This window comes from Malaclemys terrapin, chromosome 11 (assembly GCF_027887155.1).
Source record: "Malaclemys terrapin pileata isolate rMalTer1 chromosome 11, rMalTer1.hap1, whole genome shotgun sequence".
In the NCBI taxonomy this organism is placed as follows: Eukaryota; Metazoa; Chordata; order Testudines; family Emydidae; genus Malaclemys; species Malaclemys terrapin.
Genome location: NC_071515.1, coordinates 43168638 through 43185960, shown reverse-complemented (window position 1 = coordinate 43185960; position 17323 = coordinate 43168638). Strand labels below are relative to the sequence as shown.

Here is a 17323-nt window from a genome sequence, read left to right as displayed (position 1 = left end):
GGCTCCAGCCGCGCCGTGCAAGGAAAGAGCCACGTTGCCTCTGCAATTTGCAGCCTGGAAATGAGTGAGCGGGAGGAGCAGCTGCATGGCTGCGGTTGCTGGACACGGGCCAGCCTGTGCGCACTGGGTACGAGCTGAGGCGGGGAGATGCTGCTGAGCCCCCGCCACGCAGGAACCCCGGCAGGGAGGAGCAGGGAGCGGGCTGCTCTCTCTCTCTCTCTCCCCCCCCAGGGAGCAGCAGCAGCCTGCCTCGCCAGCACCTTGGCTGCATCCCGCCGCTGGCTGACGCGGGCGGGAGCCAATCAGGGCGCGAGATCCGAACTGCCTTGTGACAGACGAGGCGGCCCTGCCAGCGCCGCGCAGCCCAGGCTGGGGAGCTGGAAGTCTGGGCGCAAAGCGCAGCTGCTGCGAGCGAAGCGAGGGAGGGCTCACAGCGGCTGCTCCGCAGCGGGACTCACACACAGACGCGCATCCTCTTCCTGAGCAGCCCCCCCCTCTCCCCCCGGCAGCACCAGAGCGAGGGGGGCTTGGAGCGAGACAAAGCAAAGATGGCAGGGATCCTAGCCTGGTTCTGGAACGAGCGGTTCTGGCTGCCGCACAATGTCACCTGGGCTGATCTGAAGAACACGGAGGAAGCCTCCTTCCCCCAGGCTGAGGATCTGTACCTCGCCTTCCCCCTGGCCTTCTGCATCTTCATGATCCGGCTGGTCTTTGAAAGGTAACGCTGGGCTGGGCAAGTGGGGCCACCGCACCGCAGCCTGCGCTCTCGCCCCGGGCAGGGGGCTGCTGCTGGAGCGCGTGTGGGGCAGGAGGGGCTGCTGATGGCCAGCCACGCAGCCTGGCAGGCATGGGGAGGGAAGGAAGGGGGTCCCGTCCAGCTTGCCACGGGGAGATGCTTGAGCTCCTGCTGCTCTCTCCTGGCTCGCCCGGCCAGAGGCAGACACCGAAGGTGGAGGGGCTTTGGAGTTGATTTCCTCGCCCTGCCCGCTCGTCTCACTGGCCCTCCAGCTCATGCCATCAATGCAGACTGTCTAGCTGGTGGCAGCCCAGCGACATGCCTCCCCGTTGGCACTAGGAGGCGAAATTTCATCGGGCATGTTCAGCAGCGCTCCACTCGGTTGTGCAGGGCTGGCGGTGGGCATCGTTTGAGACTGAAGTGTGTTGAAAATGTAAATCACCCCTTACCCCCCTTTGCTGCCTAGTCCTGGCCGTATCCTGCTTCTAAACTGTCATGGGCACCGATCGCAAGTCTAGTGGGAGACGCTCAGCTCTTAGGTGCATGTTGTGAAATGTGTGTCCAGCCCTGGAATTTGCTTGTAAAAAAGAATAAATTGGGCAGGGATTAATGTAATAGAAGATCTTTAGCACGTTTAGTAAATATTCAGTTTTAGCTTTTAACTTCTGAGCCCAAATGGCAAGTTTTTTATATTTTCAATGAGCTCTTTGTAATTGTCTGTTAATTCATGACGTACTCTGAACCGCTCCCATTCTGGCATTTTAAGCCTTTGATATTAAATCTTTAAAAGTTCTTAGTATTAATGGGAAAAAAATGAGGTTACATAGTGTTTTCCCCTCACGTGCCAGGAAACAAACTGACCTAATGAGGAGTTTGTTTATCTTGAACTAAAATTCTGTGTAAACCTCACAGGGTTTTCTTAGTGGAACAATTTGATTAAAAAAAGCAATTTACTCTAGCCTTATCTATGCTATCTATATAATTGTATATAGATTACACTGGGTGGCAGGATTGGTTCTTGTAATCTGTTGCTGGAGACCTTGTCTGTGCTGAAGCTTTGTACTGTATTTCATTGTACAATGCACCTTATGATAGCTGCATGTTATGGTTTTAAATGTGTATATTACAGCTGAACACTAGCCAAGATCAATTAGTAGTACATGTTTGTAAAGTGGCTTAAAAATAAGGGGCTATAATTGCCACATATTTTATTTTACTAATTTCTATTCTAATTTCATACAGTCCTGTTGATGTAGCAGTGTAGGAAATCATAAATCTAAGCAATAATAATCAAAGTGTAATCTGAAATTAGGATTCAGATGAAGAAAGTAATACACCATAAATGCTATTAAGAATAAAATTGAAACTCACTGTTTTCATTTAAGGCTGTGTCCTGGGTTGCATCAGTCCAAACAGATCTAAAAAAAAAAAAGCTAATATGAAAACATATATATCAAAGGGTCATGTTCTTCCAAAGTAAATATTTACTTGCTATGGACATTCAGTTACTTCTGTTTAACATAGCTGTCCTTGAGTGGATAAAGAGATCATTGAGTAAAGCAGGTTGCTCATGTGTGCTCATTTCTGGGTAGATTAGTATGCCATGTCAAGAAAGATGATATTCACTTTATCTGTGAAGAACAAAAGAATGGTTCCATTTGCAAACACCTACATATTCTTGGCAGAATCTTCCTCTATAATGATTACAAGATGTTCAAAAGGACACACGCAAAGTAACAATTATTACATTCCACTCAGGGAATATTTGTATGCTTTAAAGGTTAATAAAACATTTGGTCACTCTGGAAAGCTGAGACCTACAAAACTCATATCACCTCTCACAGGCATTTCATTTTCCCAGTCTGAGCAAAGGTGTTAGCATTTGCTGCCTGGATTTGTGGTTTGTGAAATATTCAGCTGTTTTCATTTCCCAGCTAGGAAGAAATGTTCGTTTTGAAAAATGGCCACAGCCTTTGTTGGATTGTTGTCTTTAGAATAATTCTTTTGTGCTGCTTTATGGACTTGGGTGACAAGTGAAGGTGTATCTGGAAATCAAAGACTTCCCAGTTTTGATTTAGATGTTGAACAAGAATATAATAAGTTAAGTAAAACAAAGTACTCTGTACTCTCTCAGTAACATCCAAGAACTGGCCTCCGGTCTTGCCTCTCCATCCTTACAGTTACCCTGTTGTACTGAAGGGACTTGAGGTAAGAGCATAATGTTGTGTATGGTGCCATATGAGCTGCAATATGTAAGCACAGCAGGGCTAGTTCAGGCTGGAAGAAAAGTTAACTAAGCAGAGAATTTAAGCCCAAGCTTTGAATTGCCTTGTTTTTTCTTGGTTATAATGCAACCTTTAATTAGCTTTTCATAGTTATTTTCCTTTCTCAAGTAGTTCAAAAATAATTTAAAAAAATTTAATATTTTATAAATACATAGTTACTCAGATCAGAAAAGCAACTAATTTTCATAATCCTTCATTGTAGGTAGGGCCAATAATCCACCTCCTGAAATGTATGTTGTTAGCCAGATGGAACATAACAGCTTCCTGCAGTGCTGTCGTTAGCTAGCATTGGAAAATATATTTCTGTTTCAGTGCTACTCTTTTTTTGAATCCAATTGCAAAACTCCCAGTGATATTCATGAGTGCAGGTTTAGGCCCTTAATGTGGCATTAATCAATGTAGTATGGAACAATTGTAATATTAAAATAGAGATACTCATTAAAACAAGCCAACACTCGTCTTGGTCCTACTGTCATTGAACTAAATGGGAGGTTTGTCATTGACTTCAGTGGGAACAGGATCATGACCTAATAATAATAATTATTATTTTATTAATTATTATGTAGTAATTTATTTTTGTGAAAAGTAGTATTTGAGAACGGCTACTTCTGAGGCGTGGCTTCTTTAAGAAACCAGGAAGTGGAGCCCCGAGGGTGAAGAAGAGGACCCCCCAGAGGGTCATGGAGAAACCTAGAGAGGGAGTGCCCATAAGACTCCTGGAATAAAAGTTTGTTCTTGTTTGCATTTAAACTTGAGTGGTCTTCAAGATTTTGGAATATCACAGTAGTAATGAGGATATTCGACCCAAGTGTGCCTCCAGCTACTATGCAGTTCCCTGTTTTTGTGGCTGCACAAGCCCTGTACCTGATGCTACCAGGGGATTCACCCTTGCCATGTACCAAATGGATCGCAGCATTCAATGTGTGCTTGATGGCGGCTGGTCTGGAAACGGCACATGTAGCTTGCCAGCGCACACTCCTACTCCACGCACTAGGTACCCGAGAGACTTTCAGATCTTTTCCACTCGAGAGACCAGCACATCGTATCAGGAAGCGGTAATGGCGCTAGCAAGTACACTGTCACCCCGCACCTAGAGCTATGTTCGAATGCATTAAGTTTCATCAGAGAGCACAGCTCCCCAGGACATTGGTCTGGAACTGGCAGTTATATGCAGATTTGCATCCCTAACTGATGAGATGATTCAGGATCAGTTTAAGGACTGGATTGTGTCCCCATGTTGTGGAAGTGCCTCCTGATGGGACCAGATTCCCTGACTCTCCACAGGGCAGTGGAGATTGGCTGTCAATTTGAACTTGCAGCACAGACCCCAACCCCTCCAGGTTCTTCTTCTTCTGGGGCATCATTCACACCATCCATTGCTGCAGCCACCCTGGTACAGTGTATTGATAGAGGTTCAGGTAACCATGTGGGAGTTATAGGGCAGCACCCCGATTGTTGGTGGACTCAGGAGCAGAGTGCCAGCATGGGTCCTTGCTACAGCAACTCCTGTCACTGTCAGAGATCCGGGAGTGTCCAGCCCAGGGACAAACGTGCCGCCGATGTGGAAAACTTAACCATTTTGCCAGAAGGTGTTGCTCTCCCCCAGCCATCACCTATATGGATGACCAGGAGATGGAGGAAGATTCCATGCCTGAGGGGATCAACTTGGTGACACGGGACTGCGAGTATCTTGAAATCTGTCCCTGCCATTTAGTAAGTGTGGAGATATTGCTGCTGGTGAACACTGGAACACGAGTCACACTAATAAACAATACCACACACCATAGATATTTTGCCTATTTTAACTTGCGGCCAGTGTAGTCCGTGCTATCTGAATATGGCAATGCAAAAATCGCTTTGCTAGGGATGGTGAATCTCCCTGTGATGTAATATCAACGAGAAGTGGAAGTGTTTCCATTTTACATGGCCCATTCTGGAGCCAACCATCTCAGGCTGGATTTTTTCCAGGCACTGGGCTCTAAAGTGTTAGACTCACAGAACAAACAAATAAATTTTGGGGGAATGATTGGAGAGACGACTGGAGGTCTCCTCTGGTCTTGGCTGTGGATCATCTATGGGTGGATCCACTGGCCAGCCCAATTATACAACCATTTTGCAGACCTCACCTGGAGCCACAAGGATTTCTTGCTTGCTTCAGGAGGACACTTCTCCGTGGGTGTCAAACCTTTTTTTCTCTTGAACAAGAAGAAGCGGGACTATGCTTATGTGTGGATTTACGCCAAGTGAACAAGGCAGTCATACCTGACTGTTATCCTCTACCAACCATGGAGGAATTGGCAGTGCAATGTCAGGGTTCAGCTATGTTCACTAAATTGGATCTATGTCAGAGATATCTCCAGATATCATTTTCTCCTTAGTCATGGAACCTCACAGCTTTTCTCACCCATACAGCCCTCTTTCGGTTTAAAAGGATTCCTTTTGGTCTATCTCTAGGCCCCAGCTGTTTCCAAAGAGGCCGGCCTTCTTGGGGTGGTTGTAACATTCTGGTTCATGGATCACCTTGTTCTGACCATGATGCTTCCCTTCATACGGTATTAACCCTGATTTGGGAGAAGTGTGTTTTTTCATAGAAATTCACTGGATTTTGTGAACCATGATCTGTTGGTGAGTGGAATCACCCCATTGTGGTCCAATGTGGATGCTATTGTTTGACTACCAGACCCCACAGAGAAGTCAGAACGCCTAGCGTTTCTTGGGTTAGCTAACTGTTACCTTTGTTTTGTGCAAGATTATGCTTAGATGCACTGCACCCTTAGGGCCCTGTTACACTGTAATGCAGTCTGGAACTGGACTCTGGAGTGTTCACAGGCAGTGGGCCTGCTCAAACAATGATTACTTCAGTTCCAACACTGGCACACTTTGCCTTATGAGGCCCTACTTTTGTCATGTGTGATGCCTCTGCTGTAGCTCTTGGTGCTGTGCTCTGTCAGATCCACAAAGGGGTGGAATACACAGTTGCATTTACCTTTTGAGCACTTTCCTTAGCTGGGCAGAAGTACCCAGCAGGGGAGTGGGAGGCCCTAGCTTGCATATGGGCATGTGAAAGATGGTATCGTTATTTGCATGGTTGAACTTTCACACTACACACCGACCACTGGGCGTTAACCACACTGTTAACACAGTCAAGGTCAGAGCAAAGATCCCTTCATTTTCATAGATGGGCTGATTGCCTACGTCAGTACAACTTGTCAGTACAGTACCATCTGGATAAACTCAATCAGGTGGCTGATTGCCTGTCCCGGGCTTTACCTGACAAATCCAGTAAGGGGAGTTATGAGCCAGGAGGAGGATAATAATGCCCTGACCGACCCCTCTCTTGTCAGTCCCAAATCACTGTTGGAGGCACTGCCCCAGGATGTAGTGTTATAAGAAGTTCTCAGATATGTTTGTCAGGGTTGGGCAAAAATTGTTCCAGATTATCTGGTGTCTTACTTTCTTGTGAGATATGAATTGTCACCATAGGTGATCCTGGTCTATTATGGGGCTCCCAGAGTACCAGAGGCCATGCTGGAGTGGTATGTATGAAACTGAGGTGTTGCACAGTGTATGGTGGCCAGGATAGTCACACTAAAGAGTTGGTCCGAAATTGTGAACCATATTTACTTAGTGGTGAATCCCATAAGCTAACCAGTGTACCTTTGATCTCGACCCTGCTGCTGCCTGGACCGTGGCAGTCCATACAACTAGACATATGTGGAGAAATAACCCCTGCCAAACAGCATCTGTGGTTTCTGACAGTAGCCTACAATCTTTTTCCAAATGGCCAGAGCTAGCAGCAGCAGCACAAGTCGTCTGTGATTGGCTGGAGGAGTGATTCTCTAGGTGGGGCTATCTCCGCAAAATAATTACTGATAATGGTGTGACGAACTGGGACTGTTCTTGCTGGGGTGTGGGAATGCTGACAGGGGAGTGTGACTAGGATGGTCTGCATCGGAGGATGGGAGTCGGCCCGAGGGAACATACCTGAGCTTGTAACATGAGAACCCAGGAGGGGGTTGGAGGTCAGGTGACTCCGGGGCCCGGGAAACTGAACAAAGGCTGTGGGAGGGGTGGCTGAAAGCAGAGTCTGGGAAGCTGGGCTGGAGAGATGGCTGGGAGGCAGAGATTGCTCTGACCTCCCAAGGGGGGCTGGGATGCCCTGGGACCCCAAGATGGACCTAACTGAGGGGGTCCCTGTTGTCTGTGCCTGCAAGACCTGTCTTGGATTGTATTCCTGTCATCCAAATAAACCTTCTGCTTTACTGGCTGGCTGAGAGTCATGGTGAATCGCAGGAGGCCGGGGGTGCAGGGCCCTGAGTCCCCCTATACTCCGTGACAAATGGACTGCAGTTTTTCTGCTTGTTTCACCCAGTTCCTGGCAGATTAAGGGCTCTGGCATGTCTGTACTCCCAGATACCATCCTCAGGCGTAACACAGGTGTAGAGAGATTTAATCTCATATTGAAGAACGGGCTTCGGGCTCATCTGTGTCATGGTTTGCCCTTTCCACAAGCTTTTCATTCAGTATTACAGCATTACCGGGCTGTTCCCTAGGGAGCTAGGCTTCACTGGTACTGGAGTGAGAGTTGTCTTTATCATTAGACTTATCATGCCCCTTTCTTAAAGATCCCAGGAATATATGTCTGTGGGAGGTTCACAACCGTGTATGGAAGTATCAGGCACACTCCAAAGGTTACACCAATGACAAATGGAGGGCTGGGGGTGATGACCCTGGCAGTGGGGCAATCGGTACATGTACGCAGACCATGCAGGGTTAGATCACCGCTTTCAATTCCAAGGCAGGTTACACGACCTCCAGGAATGGTAACATGCAAATTGCATGATGGGTCCCATTGGCATATCAGTACTTAAGTCCAAGTATGGGAAACCATCACAGGTGAAGCGGGTCTGGAAATCCCCACCACACCATCAGCAGCTGAAGTTGTACTGCCTGCCCCAGTGGAGGTTTTCCCTGTTCCGGCAGAGGCTCCGATTTTGTTTCCAACCCCACCTCTGTTGGCGTCCAAAGGGTGATACATAGACCTTTATGGTTATGTGGGCCCCCACACTGACTGAAGGACTTTACAGTGTAAGATCCAGAGGAATTACTGGAATTCTGAAGGTTTAAATTGGATAACTTGTTATTGTATGGTTGTACCAAAAAGAATGTTTGGAGGGGGAAAATGTAGTATTTGGGAATGGCTGCTTATGAGGTGTGGCTCCTTTAAGAAACCAGGAAGTGGAACCCAGAAGGGGAAGAGGAGGAACCATGGTGAATTGTGAAGAAGCCTAAAGAGAGGGTGCCTGTAAGACCCCTGGTAGAAAAGTTTCTTTGTTTGCATTTAAACCTGGGTGGTCTTGTGCCTTGTTTGTTTTGAGCAATACAACTGCCTAATCCAGGTTACAGATTAAGGGTTTGCATAATTTAATTTCAGTTAGCAAAGTGATCTGAGAGCTGGAAGGGACAAGGCAAAAGGGCTGCCAAACGGATGATGATTTTCTTCTTTAACTTAAAATGGCTACATCTGCTTCTTAAAAATGTATTAAAAATTAGTTTATGGATGGCTGACAGTAGCCAAGTTGCATCTCAGCAAATCTTTGCAGATGTGTTATAGCCTTCTGGAAGGGAGGAGTTTATAATGGGAACACTTGGGGAAAAAGTTGCTGCCGTAATATATTTTTAAATTATTGTCTTATAAATGTATTGCTATACAGTTACCTTGGGGCTATGAACATATGAGTAGTCCTGTCTTTTAAAATACTTGTGATGATGCTATTGTACTTCTTGTATTGGGGAGGGGTGAAGGGATAGCTCAGTGGTTTGAGTATTGACCTTCTAAACCCAGGGTTGTGAGTTCAATCCTTGAGGGGGGCATTTAGGGAACTGGGGTAAAAAAATCTGTCTGGGAATGGGTCCTGCTTTGAGCAGGGGGTTGAACTAGGTGCTCTCCTGAGGTCCCTTCCAACCCTGATAATCTATGATTCTTAATATTGGTAAATTAGCAAACAAGGAGTGCTGAGCTTTAAATTAATTGGTACAAACCATTTAATTAGATTTTCTATTTTATTGACAGTCCACCAGGTTGATTACTAAGCTGCTAAAACTGTATGGTCTTACCTTTAATAGAAAGTGCAACCAACTATGAGCATTCACAGTAGCAAGAAATATAGTTAAGGTTGAGCTGTGATTTCCTCCTAACTAATTTTTTCATTTGCTTATAACTTCCTCAAAGCTCATTTGGGGTGAAACTTGCCATGATTGGGTGTAAGGCCAAGAGGTGATTTTATTTATACTTTTTTTTTTTGGGGGGTAGCAAAATGGCCCAGCCATTTTAAGCGATGTGGGTAAACGGGTTATAGTAATTAGGGATACTTTTATTTTTTCTCCCCCCCCCCAACCCGAACTTGAAATTGTTGGCCTACGTTGGGGTGGGCAAATTATGGCCCGTGGGCCACATCCGGGCCACAGGACAGTCCTGCCCGGCCCCTGAGCTCCTGGCCCGGGAGGCTCGCCCCTGGCTCCTCCCCTGCTGTCCCCCGTCAGCCTCAGCTCGCTTGCTCCGCTGCTGGCGCAATGCTCTGGGCGGCGGGGCTGTGAGCTCCTGGGGCAGCGCAGCTGCAGAGCCCGGCCTGACCTGGTGCTCTGTGCTGCGTGGTGGTGGCACGGCTGTAGCACCGCAGTCACTGGTGCTCCAGGCAGTGTGGTAAGGGGGCACGGAGCAGGGGAGATTGGATAGAGGGCAGGGGACTCCAACACTGGCACACTTTGCCTTATGAGGCCCTAGGAGCTCAGAGGCTGGGCAGGATGGTCCTGCGGGCCAGATGTGGCTTGTGGGTCGTAGTTTGCCCACCCCTGGCGTAGAGAGAATTCCCTGAAGGAAAAGGGAGCTGTTACATTGGCTTCTTGTGTTCATGGACAGTTTGGGTAGTGAGGCAGCCTTCAAGATGCTCTGACTTAAGACCAAGGGCCAGCCTAGTTTAAGATGAGACTGACCAGAGTGTAACCTGTTTAACTTACAGAATTTCATGAATTTTGTGAGCCTGACTTTTTTCTAACAGTGCAATCATAAAGTTGACTTTGTGTTTAATGTAATACACTATCATTCCTAGTGGAACATGTGTGGGGTTTATATTACAATATATATCTGATTTTTACTAAATGTGCATGTACATTCAGGGTGAAACTCGCTTAAGCCTTGCAATGTGTATCTGTCTCTGTAGTCTCTGCATGCACACATGCTCTTCCCTGTCACCATGCACCATCCAGTGCAGTTCTGTGCTGACACTAGGTACGCAACTGAAGAAGGAATCCTTGGGGGCGGGGGGATGGTCCATAGTTCTATCAGTGTGGATCCAGTGACCCAAAACTTCTGTAGAGGAAGGAGGTGAGATGAGGCAGCAGCCATTATTCCAGTCCGTGGTGAAATAGCAACTATAGAGGGGCTTTGTTGTAGTTCTATGGACAGCTCATAGGTTGCAGTGTGTGCAAATTTCATTCCCTCTTTCCCTGCTTAGTTCCATGCAAAATGCCTGATCACTTGGGCTTTGTGTGGGGATAGCTGAATTGCCCCTAAATAGACATGAATATGGATTTAAACATAACTTTCCAACTGTAAATAACTTTTCACTTTTATAAAACCTATTTGATCTCTTAACCACTTGAATAGGATTTCAGGCACACGTACCTAGTCCTACTGAAATTTAATCTGACATTTGTTTTTTTTAATATAGCATTCTTTCAAAGGGACACTATCAATGTAAAACTCCTATGTTGTAAAGAAACTTGTTTACAATTTTATAGGGTTGACATCCCTCCAGGATTGTCCTGGAGTCTCCAGGAATTAAAGATTAATCTTTAATTAAAGACTGTGTCATGTGATGAAACCTCCAGGAATATGTCCAACCAAAACTGGCAACTCTTCACAAACTGAACTAACAAAAAAAACAACAAAACAACAACCTCCCCCCGTCCATGAGTATTAATAGTGAATAGATGTAAAGAAAAATTTAATTCATGCTCTGGCTTCCAGCAGACTTGGTTACCACTTGCAGGGTGACTCCAACACAGTCCCAGTCCCGGATTTTCCCCGGAAATGTGTGTTTTGCATTTCCAGCCCTCTCCTGGATAGTTCAGATATTAAAGGTCTGTTGCCCTTTTAAGGGGTCAATGTACAACAGTTTGCTTTAATTGGCATTACCAAACAATTCACTTTAAATACACAACACTAGATTAGTTTTGATTAAAGTATAAAACAAGTTTATTTAACTACAGAAAGAGGTTTTAAGTGAATGCAAATATAAGGCATTAAAGTCAGAAATGGTTACAAGAGAAAAAAGATATAATGCTTTCTAGTAATTTTAAAACTTAACAAACTAGGCTTGGATCAAGAGAAAATTCTTTCCACATGTTCCCAGCAACAGGGCTGACCAAATTCTCAACTCTGTTGTGACTTTTTCTGCTTCAGAAAGAAAATGTGTAAATATGACTCATATTGGATAGAATTAGCACATTTCCACACCTAGGACGTTTTCCCTTTGCACAGCCATAGAAATGTCAATTATATTACGTCATTAAATTATAACTCTTCAGATAATTGCTTTTATTTACACAGCAACTAATAATGTTGAAGATCTGTATAGAAACAGAGCATCCTCTAAATTTGCTTTCAGATAGGAAGGAACAGAATGTTAAGAGATCTTCCAGACAACGTCAAATCAGTTGAATTTCTTTCAGTTTGCTAGCCTAACCCCCATTTCTAATGTGACAAATTATACCTTTTAATATTCATTTTTAGGTGACTCTAAAGTCTTGTCTAGGCATAAAAGTTGTAACGTTTTATTCATACTAGTATAGTTAAAGCGGTTCAACAGCTCTTCATGGGGATGCAGTTGTACCAGTAAAAAGGTGCTTTTTGCTGATGTAGCTTTATTCTCAAGAATGAGAATAATCTAATCTATACTGATATAAAGCATCTCTATACTAGTATCACTGTATCCACGCTCGGCGTTGGACTGGTATAACTATTTTGGTGAACAATCACACTCAGTAATAGAATAGTTCTACACTCAACTTTTCTACTAGTATTGCCAAGAAGTTGACCTTGTGCTTGGGTATGCAGCACTCCTCCTTGTCTATCCTCAGTAGCAAGCTACTTGTGCATCCCTTCCAGTAGCAAGCAGGCTGCTAGTGAAGAAGTGGTTGCTTCAATGTGTTGCATATGGTTTGTTCTCGCCTGTGTGGCTCCAACATACTGTAGGATCTGTTCTGCAGGCAGAAACAATGGAGGCCCGATTGAAATGGGGGTGAAAAATCTCACCCTTGGACTCAAGATCTTTTCACACACACACCCCCCCGCTTTCATTCTGTTGATGATTCATTTTCATTTGTAAATAGCTGTGAAACTGTGCACACTTCACCTAGAACTGTCATTCCTTGTATCCCAGGAGGCTGACCTGTAGCTGTAGTGTAAGAAGGTTGGGGAAAGTGATAGCAGAATCAGCTCCTGCCTGAGTGAACTCACAGCAGTGCTCTAAACGGACGTGTGAAAAGGGGCTTTAAACTTGGATGCAACATGCAAGCTAGACAGGAAGCTGTATTCAGGTTGACACTTTCAGCCAGGACAATTAACATGGTAAAGCCTTGGTTGTTAGGATAGGACAAAGAGTAGACAGCCTTAGGGGTGTGCGGAGGGGAGGGGGGAAGAGTGAATGAGAGAGAGATTGAGAGAAAAGGAATGCTTGTTTGGAAATAGCTGTAAAAGGGGTACTGGGGGAAAAAACCCTTAGTTTATGGTAGGGAATAAGTATGGAAAGTGTACAATGGATAAGGCATGAGTGACAGAGTGCAATATCCCAAATGGGAGACATCTGGATACTCACCTTTTTGTGTATCTGGTATGATAATGTTCCAGGCACATTAAAGTGATCTGAAGAGTGCTGAGAGATAGGGGAAGGACACAATCTGGATACAAAAGGCTCTGACATTGCTGTGAAACTGACATGTAGCCTTGAAAGGGTGAGGGAGAAAAGGACAAGCTGAACAACAAGATGTGCCCCCAAGCAGTGTAAGATTTTGCCTGTGGCACTGTAACTGCAGGAGCTCCTCTAAACAGGAACCATCTGTGTGGTGTGTTAGAGTAGATTCCTTATTCAGACCACTTTTATTTTACATGGACTTTTCTCTCTAGGCTTTGTCTACACTGGCCAGTGAAGGACAAAACTTTTGTCGTTCAGAGGTGTTAAAAACACGCTCCTACCCCCGGAAGAGAAATGTTTTGTCGAGGAAAAGTGCCGGTGTGAGCAGTGCTTTGTCAGCAGGAGTTAGGGTGACCAGACAGCAAATGTGAAAAATCGGGACGGGGGTGGGGGGTAATAGGAGCCTATATAAGAAAAAGACCCAAAAATCAGGTCTGTCCCTGTAAATCGGGACATCTGGTCACCCTAGCAGGAGTACTCTCCTGTCGACAAAGCTCACTGGGGGTAGAAGTTTTTTGTAGGCGGGAGAGCTCTCTCCTGTTAACAAACAGCGGCTATACTGTGCGCCTTTTAGTGGCATGGCTGTAGCAGCACAGCCGTGTCGCTAGAAGCTGCATAGTGTAGACAAAACCTTGGTCTTAGTTTACTACAATCCCTGTGGTTTTAGTTTGTCTGGGAATTTCATGCAGGCCATCCCCCTTCCATTTCCCCAGTTGTGGAACTGGCATCACTTACAGTAGCCTTACTCAAAGTAACAGCAGCAGTACGATAGCCTGTAGCAGGGGTAGGCAAACTTTTTGGGCCGAGGGCCACATCTGAGTGGGGAAATTGTATGCAGGGCCAGGGCAGGGGGTTGGGGTGCGGGAGGGAGTGCGGGGTGTGGGAGGGGGTGCGGTGTGCAGGAAGGGGCTCAGGGCAAGGGATTGGGGCAGAGAGGGGTGCGGGGTGTATGAGGGGGCTCAGGGAAGGGGGTTGAGGTGCAGGAGGGGTGTGGAGTGCAGGAGGGGGCTCAGGGCAGGGGTGCAGGAGGGGTGCGGACTGCGGGAGGGGGCTCAGGGCAAGGGGTTGGGGTGCAGAGTGCAGCAGGGAGCTCGGGGGTTGGGGTGCAGGAGGGGTGCGGGGTGTACGAGGGGGCGCAGGCCAGGGAGTTGGGGTGCAGGAGGGGTGCGAGGTGCAGGCAGGGGGCTTAGGGCAGGGAGTTGGGGGGGCAGGGGGCAGGAGGGGTTCGGGCTTTGGCCCGGCGCCGCTTACCTAAAGTGGCTCTGGGGTGGCAGCGGCACGCACCGGGGCCAGGGTAGGCTCCCTGCATGCCTGCCCTGGCCCCGGCCCCGCGCCGCTCCAGGAAGCGCTGCGGTCCCTGTGCAAGGGGGGACGGAGGGCTCCACGGGCGCTGCCCTTGCCACGCCTCCAGGTACCTCCCCCGAAGCTCCCATTGGCTGCGGTTCCCTGTTCCCAGCCAATGGGAGCTGCAGAGGGCAGTCCCTGGAGGCAAGGGCAACGCATGGAGCCCTCTGCCCGCCCCCCACCTGGGGGCTGCAGGGACATGGTGCTGACCGCTTCTGAGAGTGGTGTGGGGTCAACAGTGCCACGGGGGGGGGCAATCCCGCAGGCTGGATCTAAAGCCCTGAGGGGCAGATCCGGCCGGCGGGCCATAGTTTGCCCACCCCTGGCCTATAGGTTCATTCCAGGAGCTGTGGATTGATAAAGTTGAAGGTCTGGCAATGTCCCCTTTCATTTCCAGCATTTGCTCTGTGTTCAGGGGACTGAGAGCAGGTGGCATAGAGCTGGCATTACGTCTACACCACAGGACTCCCCATCTGCCTTGTTAAGGCAGTTTTTATGGCTGTTTTGCTCTCCAAAGGATGTTACCCCTACACTTTTGTGTGTGTAGTCAACCCTGCAACAATATCAGTATTTGCATTATTGCAAACTTTGAGGTATTTGGGGGAGGGGTTGTGAAAATTCAATATTCTTGGAATGTAAGAAGTCACATGAATTTATCAAATATTGGAAATAGTAATTTTAAAGGAATCACTTCTGTACTGTTGCAAGTGGTAATGATGATGATGATGATGATGCTAGTCACCTCAGTTTGGAGGACAATACTGACAGTCATAGTTTGTACTAATGGGTCTTTTCCTGACTCTGTAGACCAATTCAGGAAGAACAACGTTTACCGTGCTGGCCCACAGAGCCATTTGCCTACTTGTGCTGATTGAATTGCACTGCTGCTACACTTCCAGCTGCTCAACTTGATTCTTCTCAAAGATAGAGGGCAGCTGGCAGCACACTCCAGTGCAAATTCCTCCAAATGCAAAATATGTGGGTTGATCATAAAGCAGATGAACTCCAGGCCGTTGATGATCAACAGGATTCCAAAGGCTTCTGTGATGCTGTCAGAGCTGTTTATGGCCCTACCTGATCTGCTTTGATACTGATAACAAGTGCTGATGGTGAATCTCTCATCACAGATCACACTATCATCCACCATTGATGGCATGAACATTTTAGTGAACTATTGTTGGAATTATTAATAATATTTGAAATTATTGACACAGGAAACCACGAAACACTAATTTAACCATAAATTCTTTTATTAAATCCAAAGGCCAAATGATATTTATATAATTGCTCTAAACGTGCCTAAAAAGCTTAAATAATCAGTTTACTACCCCCAATACAGTAACAAAACATTTATAAGTATTTGATCCAGAAACTTACAAATGGGCTTAGACTCAGATTGGTTGGCTCCAATGTGGTCAGATAGGTATTAGCAATGACCCCTTTAAGAGTTTACATTTTAACCCTAGAGCAAACAAGTGATGTCATTGCCAATTACTGACTTCAGCTAAAAACCAATTTGAGACAATTCACACTTATTTCCAGGCTTAATACAGATAACATTTATAACTTCCTTTCTTTCCAAGGCCTTTCCTCTCTGTCTCTTTCCATGCTTCTTGCTTACCAGCAGAACAGTGGGAACGTTTGGGCTTGTTTCTTTTAAGACATTTTTTCTTTGTCTTGTTACCACAGTTCTTTATTTTATTTGTTACTTTTGGAACCAGACATCCTTCCCACACTGCTTACTATTCTCATGGCCTTCTTTTATTTGCTGATTACTCTCTACTACCCACAAACTATAAAGCAAATATGTTATTTTCTTGACCAAACTTAAGCTAACTCTAATCCTTTATTTTTTTTATCCTACAACTATGTAATCATTTATCTATTGTTTCTCATGAGTCACTGGGTAATGCCTGCAAATTGCCCACATCTAATGCACTTGCCGATCCACCTACACGGGCTGAGGTATAGAAAGCTGTTCAAGTAATGAAAAATAACAAATCTCCTGGGCCAGATGCCATTCCAGCTGAAATTTTCAAACATGGAGGAAATCTTACTGACAGGCTTCTTGAATTTTTCTTATATGTTTGGCTTCAAGAAATCCTACCACAACAACATAAAGATGTCAATATCATCACTATCTATAAGCATAAAGGCTCAAAGAGTGACTGTGATAATTACCGTAGTAATTGCTCTTTCTGGCCTGAAAGATTCTTGCACGAATCCTCCTGAACTGACTTCTTACTCAAAATCATTGACAGGGTGCTATCTGAATCACAGTACAGCTTTTGTGCTCAGAGAAACACTGTTGGCATGATTTTCACCATTCAGTAATTACAGGAAAAAATGTTGTGAACAGCGTCAACATTTGTACATCCTCTTTCTCAATCTAGCCAAGGCATTTGACAGAGTCAGCTGAAGTTCTGTGGAAATTGATTGTGAAATTTTGATGTCCAGACAGATTTATTAACACTTTAGCAAGTATACAAGGAATGTCCTAGAGATTCCTACACTATCAAAAGGACTTCCATTTTAAAAATGTGATTAGTCTTAGTCAGTGAACTGTTTATAAAGGTACTTTATGTGTGCAAGTGTTTTCTGACACGGATCCTATATTAAAGTTTCCAGAGGTGGGATTTGTATCTGAATAAGGACTGCAGGATGCAGCAACAAGTGATTTCTTAACAACAGAGTTTTGTTTGAAAAGGAATTTTAGCCAGCACTACAGAAAATAAGACAAAGCGGTCTGCAAATGCAGTGGTGTGATGACAGTTGCAGTGAAGGGTTATCTCAAGTACAGCTATTGAAACAGTTCACTCTTATTGTCTGTTTGCTTTCTATCATCAGAGGGTATCATATTGTCCTTCTGATTAAAGAGCACTTGTGTCTTCTCATGCTCATTTTATTCCCCTGTAAATTGTTCTTCAACCTTTTCCCCCAGTTTGGATTATGTAGTTGTCTTTACTGCTTCACATTTTGAATAA

The 17323-nt window shown here is 45.6% G+C and overlaps 1 protein-coding gene across 1 annotated transcript in view; it reads left to right on the top strand.

Annotated features, from left to right (window-relative positions):
• Positions 1-344: 344 nt before the first annotated feature.
• CERS6 (ceramide synthase 6) overlaps positions 345-17323 on the top strand; it is a 229234-nt gene continuing 212255 nt past the window's right edge. Inside the window, exon 1 of the mRNA XM_054043615.1 lies at positions 345-718. Coding sequence (XP_053899590.1) covers positions 549-718 — 170 coding nt within the window. The 5' untranslated portion in view covers positions 345-548. The remainder of the gene's footprint in view (positions 719-17323) is intronic.